This window comes from Balaenoptera musculus, chromosome 8 (assembly GCF_009873245.2).
Source record: "Balaenoptera musculus isolate JJ_BM4_2016_0621 chromosome 8, mBalMus1.pri.v3, whole genome shotgun sequence".
NCBI classification, from domain to species: domain Eukaryota; kingdom Metazoa; phylum Chordata; class Mammalia; order Artiodactyla; family Balaenopteridae; genus Balaenoptera; species Balaenoptera musculus.
The window spans coordinates 110,099,276-110,108,424 of NC_045792.1; the positions used below are offsets into that span (position 1 = coordinate 110,099,276).

Sequence of the window (9,149 nt, forward strand, 5' to 3'; positions counted from 1 at the left end):
TGGCTGGGAAACTGAGGCCGTGATGGGGAAACGCCCGGAATGTGGTAGCCTCCGCCCTCCTCTGGTTTTCCGTGGGCTTCCAAGTGCGGGGTGCCTTACAGAGGTCTTACCCTCCCTGCACCTATAGGGTTTAGGAGCGGGAGTCAAGGCAGGCTTCCTAGAGGAAGACAAAGAGCTTGGGAGGAGGGGCAGAACCGCACCAGGTGCTCCTGGGGACGGTGGAATTTCCGAGGAGTTCCTGGGGCACCGAGACTCTCCGGGCTGGTCGGGCCGGTTTGGCCTCTGCCCCCAGGCGCGGCGGCCGCGGCTCCAGGGGGCCGAGCGCAGGACCGTCTTGAACACCAGCCTGAGGCTCGAAGCAGGACAGTTGGGTCCGCCCTCGCCCCGGCTGCTGGGCGGGGCTGCACCTGCCACCGTCGCTGGGGCTGTCGCCGCTGCGCACCTGGCCCAGGTGAGCCGCTCCACCCTCGCGGCCGCGCAAGCCCCGGGTCTTGGCAGCAGGTGAGTGGCCATCGCGGCTCCTACCTGCGGAGGTGAGTGGAGGTCACCGGCTCCCGGGAGCCAGAACCGGGCCTGGAGCTTGGGGGGCCGAGGCGCCCTTTGCCCCGGGGAGCCTCTGGGCCGTGGCGGGTGCGGCTCCGCAGGAAGCGCCTCGGAGCCGAGCCCACTGCCCGCGTCGCCCGAGCTCACCCTCGTTCCGGCCCCTCCGGCCTTGCGGGGGCAAGGGCCGCTCTTCCCGCTCCGCCCGACTTGGCCCTCGGCCAGGAGAGGGAAGAGGCGCGCCCAGGCGCGGAGGGATCCCGCCTCCGCCCCAAAGTCGGAGCCCAGGCCCGAGGCCTCCCAGGGCGCCGGAGGCGGACGGAGAAACCTGCTGCAGCCACTGCGCACCTGTGTCCGGGCGGAGCTACAGCCGTTCGCGCGTCCCGCCCTTCCGTGCGCGCCCCCGCGCCCCCCAAACGTGCGCGCCCTGCCCGGCTCACCCCACCCGGAGGGCGGGGGTACTAACGCCCCTCCGGGAAGGCGGAGCGCTGGTGTGGGGTGTGTGGCGGGCCCGGGGGTGCAGGAGGGGGCCTCTCGGCTCGCGGGGCCACAGCGCTTTGTGCAAGTTCTTTCCTTCGGGACAGACGTCCGGGGATGAAGCACGCGCCAGGCGCAGAGGGGCCGCCGGTCCCAGATGAGGGGGAGTCGCTCAGAGACGGGTGCTGAGCAGCAAATCAGACGGCTGGGCGCCTGGGGACAAGGCCGACGCCGAGGCTCCGGGGAGGCGGAGGGCCCGCGTGAGGCCGGAGGGGGGGCGGGGCTCGGGCTCTCCAGGAACCGCGCGGGTGCGGCCGAGCGCGGTGGGCGGTGCGGGGGGCGGGCTCGGATTCGGAAGGGCTGTTCTCAAGAGTGCCTGAGGCGACGTGGGGTTTTCTGCTCACTTTGGGGAGTGGGCCTGGGGGACGAGGGAGGGTGAGGGTGGACGTCAGCAAAGGGGCGGGGCGCCTAGCCGCGGCTGTGAGGTGGTGGTGCGGGTGGGCTTGTAGAGCGGCAGGCAGTCTGGCAGGAGCTTTGAGAGGCAGCAAAGCAGCTGGGGACACCAGGGAGAACTGGCTCTTTGCCTCCTGCCTGGGCGCTCCCGGGCAGGCCACTGAGTGCTGGCGGCCACTCGCCTGTCCCGCAGGTGCTTTTGCTGCTCACTCAGCCTCACGGCCCACTGGGGCGCCTCGGAGGAGCTGCGGCTCGGTGGGGAAGCGGTGCAGTCAGGACTTCTTCCAGTTCTGTTGGACCCTGAGCCCAAGATGCACCATCGTCCAAGGGTCTTGGAGGCCACGGGTGGGGGGGGGGCGTTGAGCAGGGGGCTTGGACAGGGTCAGATTAAGGATGTAGGAAAGCTGACGCTGCAGTGAGGGTGCTCTGCCCCTGGCGGGTGAGGGCAGGGACAGGGACCACAGGGGACGCTGCCTGATTGCTGTGGGCAGCGCCATGAGCCGCCAGTGCTGGGCCCCGAGTTCCAGGTCAGTCCGGGATGGGCGTGCGGGGCAGTCTGTTGTGAGCACAGGAGATGTCGGTTCTCCCCCACCTGGGCTCAGAGCTGGGAGCCTTGCGGAGGCCTCCTGTTTGCTTCCTTATCTAGAAGAGGGGGCTTAAGGTCCGTGTGATACCCCAGCGCCCTGGTAACTGCTCACCATTTGGGGGCTACACCTGGGAGGTGGACAGGGAGGGGGCCAGAGAGCCCTGCTCAAGGGCCCGTTATTGGTGAGAGTTTCCACAGGAGCCCCACCCATCACCCTGGCAGGTCAGAGGTCAGAGATACATCGGGGCTGCTCACTGGGGCCAGGGGAGCTACGTGGAGACCACCCCCCTTCTCCTGGTTGTTGGGACCGTAGGGAGTGTCCGGGAAGCAGGCGGTACTGCCCAGCTCCTCATGCGTGTGCAGGACGGCCCTGACTGGGGGTCCGCTGGCCAGGACCCCCACATATCACCGTGGCCCCCAGCCCTTCTGCCACCTCCCCGCTCGCCCAGGCCTAGCCTTGGGAAGGGAAGGACGGTGCCGGTGCTGGTGCCGGGGTGGGCTGGGGCGGGCCCTAGAGGAAGGAGCCGCTTGACTCAGAGTTACAGGAAGAGTGGGGCAGGCGGGGCTGGCGGGGAGAACCACCAACTGCCCGCCAGCCCGCTGGGGAGGAGGGTGGGTGTCTGGGTGGGGTTTAGGTTGAGGAGAGGATGTGACTGCAAAGCCAGGAAGCTACGGGGAAAGTTCTTATTAAAACGCACAAACAAAAGCCAGGGCCTCGCCGTGCTTGGCGATGCGTCTGGGGCAGCCGTGGTGATTTGGACTGGGCCGGGGGCCCAGCCGAGCAAAGAGTTTGCTCTCAAGCACACGTGAATGACCTCAGTGACGGACATCCCCTCCTCAGGAGGAAAGAGCTGGAACCAGGTGACTCCGTGTCCTCGCTGCTCAGCGTGAGCCTGTGTTCTCGTCCTCGGATGCCTTTTCCGGCCTGAGCCCTGCCCTCGAGATCAGGCCTGGCTGAGGGGAGGCCCGCAAAGCACGTGGCTTGTGTGAGCACGTGTGTGCGTGGTGCGTGTGTGCCAGTGAGAGAGCGAGGGGTGATGGGAGGCTGAGGGTGGGTGTGAGGTGCGGGGTGTGGGGTGTGCACAGATGCTCGTGGTTGTGTGCCAGGTGTGTGGACTGCCAGAGTGTCGGAGGTGTGGGGAGTGTGCACGTGTGCACGGGGACCAAGAGCTTAGTGCAGGCCTGTGTGGGACGTGCAGGGGGCGGGTGTACAGCACAGAGACCATACAGAGCACAGGGAGGGTTGCAGCGGAGGGTGTGCAGGGGGACACCTGTCACCTGGCCATGTGGTTTGGCCTGAATTTCCAGGAGGGTCCGAGGTTGCCTTTCCAGGGGTAGGAGGTCTTCCGAGGTTACAGAGGCCAAGGGGCCACTGCAGGAGTTGCCCTGGGAGCCGCTGGGCTGGGGGAAGGGGTGTGAGCCGTCCAGCCTCCCATAGCCCTCAGTGGGCTTGTCCTCCTGCTTCAAGGGCCTTCCCAGGACTGCCCTCCACTCCAGACGACTTCTGGAAGGACCCTCTGCACCAGGCCCCCGGGAACGAGCCTGATGCTCCACCGATTTCCGAGGAAATTCCAGCCCAGCCAAACTAGGGGCTTCCAGCTGATCACGGGTCCACATCGGGTCACCCGTGCCGAAGGAATGGGGGGCAGGCTAAGACTCGTCCCTGCAAAGCCTCAGGGGCCCCACGGGTGGGGGGAGGGCCTGATGGAGCCGGGGCCCTGGTGTGTGCACCTAGCAGGGAGGAGGGGGAGGACTAGATACCCAGTAAATACCCGCTGGGCGCCAGGGAGGAGATGCCCAAGGCCCGGCTGCCAAGGAGTCTTCCTCGAAGGCTCTGACGCTGGGGCTTCACGCCCCGCCTTTCAGCCCAGGTCACTGGAGAGCTTTTGGGTCAAGAGGCATGTGGCTGCTGCCAGTCTGGCGGGGAGTGGTCCCGGACCCCGCGCAGGAGAAAAAGGTCACCTGTGGGCGGGTGGGGGCTTCCCCTGGAGAACTAGATGGGCAGTGTGGACGAAAGTGCCTGGGTCTGAAGATGACAAACGGGTGGCGGCGCCAGCACAGGACCCAGAAGGAGGGCTGCCCCGTGAGACCAGCCTGACCCCCCCCGCTCGCCCCTCCTGCCTCGACACCTCGGCCCAGTGCAGCCTCAAGTGCTGGGTTCACGCGTGCGTGGTGCACCCAGGACGGCGTCCAGAACAAAACCCCATGGCTGGGAGTGAGGCTCGGTCAGGCAGCCCAGCACTCGAGAACCCCGAGCCCCCCGGAGCCTCGGTGCAGGCTGAGTGCGGCTGTGCTGCAGCCCCCCTGCCTGTATGTGGCAGCCCTGCCCCAGGGGACCTGGGAACGAGGCCAACTCCCGGGCTCACGAGGGGTGCCGGGAGTGCTGTCCCACCCTGGGCTGTCACGGTGTCCCCGGGGCAGATGACGTGCAGTCTAGGCTGTGCCTGGTGCTCTGCGGCCTCCACGCGGCAGCTGGGGCAGAGGCAGTGCTTCGGTGGCCAGAGTTACACGTTAACTTATCCTGTTCTTGTTTAACTTGCTCCCGGGGATGGCGGCAGCCTCTGACCCGTCCCGGTGCCCTGACTGACTGGCCACAAGGACAGAGATTGAATCCTGCCCAGCCCTTGAGGGATCAGTCTGCTCGGCCAAGGAGCCCCGGGGAGCCGTGGGTGGCACCAGTGTCCAGCCTGCCTCGAGGAGGCCCCGGCCAGACCATGGCAGGTAGACGGTCAGAGACGGATGGGCACGGGCTCCACTCCCACCTCCTGCCCCTCAGGCTGGCTCCACGCTGCAGTGTGGCCTGGCCTCTCTGCTTGGCCTCAAGCCAGGGGTACAAAGACCTCTGTTTGCCCCTCCCCTATGGCCCGGGGTCCTGACCCCATGGTTAGGATGGGCCCTCACCCTCTCCTGCCCAAGGCCTCTAGACCAGGCTCGTGGGGGTCAGTAAAGCCCAGGGATACTGGGAGTGGGCGCTGGTGGGGGGCCATGGGGGGCGGGCTGCTGGGAGACCACACTACCAAGATGATGGTGGTCTTCTATGCCTACCGGCTCCGGCTCATCACCCCAATTTAAAGATGAGAAAGTTCAGATCTTGGGGAGGTGAGAAGGCTTGCCTGTGGCCAGGAGTAGAGGGTCCTGGAACCCCCAGCTCCCATACCAGGTGGAAGGTGCTGACACGCAACCCCTGACTCCCCCACACCACCGGTGTCCAGCAGAGGGGCCGGGGCCTGGCATCAGAGCAGTGGGCGACAGGTGCACACAGGAAATGTGTGCTGGCTCACGTCCTGGGTAGACAGGCAGCTAGGCGGGCCCTGCTGAGCTGGGGGGCGGTGCTGGGTCAGCTCAGCCATGACTCCATGCTAACATCTCTGAGGACTGGCGGCCACATCCAGAGCAGGCAGAACACAGAAGAACCAGCCGCTGCTGGGGTAAGACGTGCCAGATGCCAGGCCCTGTCCCCCAAGGGACTTGTGGACAGACATGGTGTGGTTACCAAGCAGCACATGCCACTGGCCACCTTGGTTTTTTCCTGGCCCACAGACCATCTGTGGACAGTGGGAGGCTGGCATCGTGGGCAGAGCTAACCCACTGGGTCCTCTCTCTGCAGGACCCTGCGAGAGGGCCCCTGACTTCCTCTCCCCATCTGGAAACCAGGTCCTGTGGCCTGCCCTGGGCAGTGTGGTCACTCTGAACTGCACGGCCTCGGTGGTCTCTGGGCCCCACTGCCCCTTGCCCTCGGTCCAGTGGCTGAAAGATGGGCTGCTGCTGGGCAATGGAAGCCACTATGACCTCCATGAGGACTCCTGGTAAGAGATGAGGGTGTCTGGGGTCAGGTGACCACGCTGGATATACCCACCCCCAGTGGCCTCTCTGACCTACACCCTGGTCTGTAATCACCTGGACATGGGCTGGGGAGTGACTGGCCAGACATGACACGGGCAGAGTGCCACTCTGGATGCACACTAAGAGTCAGTGACTGCAGGGACAGATGGCCCCTCTAGACACTCACCTTGTAGGCCGCCCAGGGCCATGGGTGCCAGCAGAGTCCTACAGCCTGAATTACTCATTGACCGTCGGGCCAAGCCTAGGATCTGAGGACCCCCAGGACCCAGACCCAGGATTAGGGTGACTGTCCCAAAAGGGATCCACACCCCCTTCATGTTCTGGCCATTTCTCTTAGCTTATGGCCCAAGGACTGCCCAGGAGGCCCAAATCTGCAGCCTCTCTGGGCGAGTCCCGGACAAGTGGGGCTCTGGGGCATCCAGTGATGCTGTCGGGCCCCAGGTGAGGGGGTGGGGCCTGGTCTCCCCAGGGTCAAGGCCAACTGGTCAGAGGTGCTTGTGTCCAGTGTCCTGCGGATCAACCTGACCAGTACTGAGGACTTCAGGACCTTCACCTGCTCCGTCCAGAACACCAGCTCCTCTTCCTTCACTCTTGGGAGAGCTGGTGAGTGGGGTCCAGTGGGGTAGAAGCTAGGAGGGAGGCCTGGGGAGCCTTTAGGCTTGGAGGGTGCTGGGGCGGCTCAGTCAGTGGCTCTGTCCCCAGGCCTGGCTGGACATGTGGCCGCGGTGCTGGCCTCACTCCTGGTCCTGCTGGTCCTGCTCCTGGCAGCGCTGCTATACGTGAAGTGTCGACTCAATGTACTGCTCTGGTACCAAGACACGTATGGGGAGGTGGAGATGAACGGTGCGTGGGGCGCGGATGGATGGGGAGGCGGAGTCAGCCACGGGGCCTCCCTAGGCTCAGCTCTGGGTGGGGGGGATTGGCTCTGGAGGTGGGGGCGAGGAGGCATCCGTCCCTGGAGGGCACTGGCGAGATCCCAGTCCAGGGAAGGGGGGTGTCTCTGTGCGGCCCAGGAGGGCACAGGGCCGGCAGAAGGGGGCCACGGTAGCCTGGTTCCAGGGCTCCACTCGGAATCCTGTGCTGAGGAGGGGTCTAAGCGGGGTCCGGGGCCGAGATCTGCTGCGTCTGCGTCTGGGGGGCTGGCCTGGCCCCTGGGGCACAAGGGGGGAGGTTTAGGGGGCCCCGAGGGTGGCAGGCCTAGGCCTGGAAAGCGGCCGCGCTGACCCGCCGCCATCCGCAGACGGGAAGCTCTACGACGCCTACGTCTCCTACAGCGACAGCCCCGAGGACCGGAAGTTCGTGAACTTCATCCTGAAGCCGCAGCTGGAGCGGCGTCGGGGTTACAAGCTCTTTCTGGACGACCGCGACCTCCTGCCGCGCGCGGGTACCGCGGCGCCCTACCCCTTTCCGCTCGGGCCCAGCCCCGATCCGGGGCGCAGGCCCCACCCCTGTCCCGGCCCAGACCCCGCCTTTCCAGGGCCACGCCCCGCTTCTCCAGGGGCACGCCCCTCAAGCCCGCCTCCTCCCCGTCCAGGACCCAGCCCCATCTCTCGGGCCCCGCCCCTGTTCCGGCCCAGATCTCGCCTTCCCAGGGCCACGCCCCCTCGGGTCCTCCTCAGGCCCAGGCTAGGGCCCCGCCCCTTCTAGGGCCCCGTCCGCACCGCCCACGCCGATGCCCGGGTTCCCGCAGAGCCGTCGGCCGACCTCCTGGTGAACCTGAGCCGCTGCCGGCGCCTCGTCGTGGTGTTGTCCGACGCCTTCCTCGGCCGGGCCTGGTGCAGTCACAGCTTCCGGTGGGTCCCGCGCGGGGCTGGGTGGGCCCCAACTGCGCCCCTCCTGACGGTGCCGCCCTCGCAGGGAGGGCCTGTGCCGGCTGCTGGAGCTCACGCGCAGACCCATCTTCATCACTTTCGAGGGCCAGCGGCGCGACCCCGCACACCCTGCGCTCCGCCTGCTGCGCCAGCATCGCCACCTGGTGACCCTGCTGCTCTGGAGGCCCGGTTCCGTGGTGCGGAGGGGCAGGGGGCGGGGAGGGAGGGGGCTTGTGCATGGGAGCCCGTGGGTGGAGGCGCCATGGTCAGCCGCCCAGAGGAGTGGGCTCTTTGGGGCCAAGGGGACCAGGGTCTTTCCGTGTTGGCACCCCCCCCCCTCAATTGTTCACGCCTGCTAACTGCCCCACCTTGGTCTCCAGACACCTTCCTCCGATTTTTGGAAAGAGCTACAGTTGGCGTTGCCACGGAAGGTGCAGTACAGAGCGATGGAGGGAGACCCCCAGACCCGGCTGCAGGATGACAAGGACCCCATGCTGATTGTGCGAGGCCGGGTCCCAGAGGGTCGGACCCTGGACCCGGAGCTGGACCCTGACCCTGAGGGGGACCTGGGTATGCCCACCGGCCCCACCCCTGACCCTGAGAAGCTCAGCCTGAGTTGGAGGGGGGCTGCATAAGGTGGAGCCCCAAAAAGGGTCCAGGCGGTGGGGACTGCTCCCTGCAGCCCGTGGATGGGCTTAATTCCCAGCACCTCCCACTGCCTCTTTCCGTGAAGGTGGTCGGGCCCGGGGCCTGACTGGGAACCTCCAGGACCTCAAATGCCACCATGCAGGAGGGGCAGCAGGGAGTGACCCTGGCAGAAGGCAGGCTGTGGGCAGCCCAGCCTCAGGCCTGGCGGTACCCCTCCCCAGGTGTACGAGGGCCTGTCTTTGGGGAGCCAGCAGCTCCACCGCATGCAAGTGGGGTCTCGCTTGGAGAGGGCCAAGGCAGTGAAGTGGATGTGTCGGACCTTGGCTCCCGAAACTACAGTGCCCGCACGGACTTCTATTGCCTGGTGTCGGAGGATGACGTGTAGCCCCTGCCCCCTGGAGCAGCACGATCACCAGGGACGGCTGGGGGCAGGGCTGATTTTTTTCCCACTCAGCAGGACCACGAGCCCTGTCTACCTGCAGCCCTGGGACCTCGGGGAAAGAGAGTGGGCCCAGCGACCGTCCTTGTGCCAGAAATAAAGTCCTTTGGAATCCTGCCCAGGTCTCGGCCTCTCCTCTCCTGGGGCAGGAAGGGGGTATGCAGTGTCCTGAGCAGAACACCCCCCCCCCCACTCACTTCCGTCTCAGGCACTCCAGGGCCCTGGATCCCTCCCTCTTCTCACTCCATGGCCATCTGGTCACCACATCTGGGTGTCCACTCAAGCCCACCCTCTCCCCATCCTCCGTCCTGAGCCAGCTCAGGCACATCTCTTGCGGTGGCCTCCTCGGGTC

The 9,149-nt window shown here is 66.4% G+C and overlaps 1 protein-coding gene across 6 annotated transcripts; it reads left to right on the forward strand.

Moving 5' to 3' along the window:
• Positions 1 to 73: 73 nt before the first annotated feature.
• Positions 74 to 8,914, forward strand: SIGIRR (single Ig and TIR domain containing). 6 transcript variants are annotated; one of them, XM_036860659.1, is made up of 10 exons: positions 74 to 501; positions 4,615 to 4,777; positions 5,664 to 5,862; positions 6,369 to 6,502; positions 6,602 to 6,742; positions 7,140 to 7,283; positions 7,590 to 7,692; positions 7,757 to 7,907; positions 8,091 to 8,280; positions 8,580 to 8,914. In XM_036860659.1, the coding sequence occupies exons 2-10, from the start codon at positions 4,771 to 4,773 to the stop codon at positions 8,741 to 8,743; spliced, it is 1,233 nt and encodes a 410-aa protein (XP_036716554.1). In that variant the 5' UTR covers positions 74 to 501; positions 4,615 to 4,770; the 3' UTR covers positions 8,744 to 8,914. The 6 variants fall into 6 exon arrangements, with proteins under 6 accessions (XP_036716554.1, XP_036716556.1, XP_036716553.1 ...); XM_036860661.1 differs by having other exon boundaries at positions 129 to 451; XM_036860658.1 differs by lacking the exon at positions 74 to 501 and adding an exon at positions 1,360 to 2,917.
• The last annotated feature ends 235 nt before the right edge of the window (positions 8,915 to 9,149 follow it).

Coding starts and splice junctions, on each gene's coding strand:
- SIGIRR (XM_036860656.1), top strand. CDS start 4,369: ATGTGGCAGCCCTGCCCCAGGGGACCTGGGAACGAGGCCAACTCCCGG. Junction 5,863..6,368: donor GACCTCCATGAGGACTCCTG/GTAAGAGATGAG, acceptor TGGTCTCCCCAG/GGTCAAGGCCAACTGGTCAG. Junction 7,693..7,756: donor TGGTGCAGTCACAGCTTCCG/GTGGGTCCCGCG, acceptor CCGCCCTCGCAG/GGAGGGCCTGTGCCGGCTGC.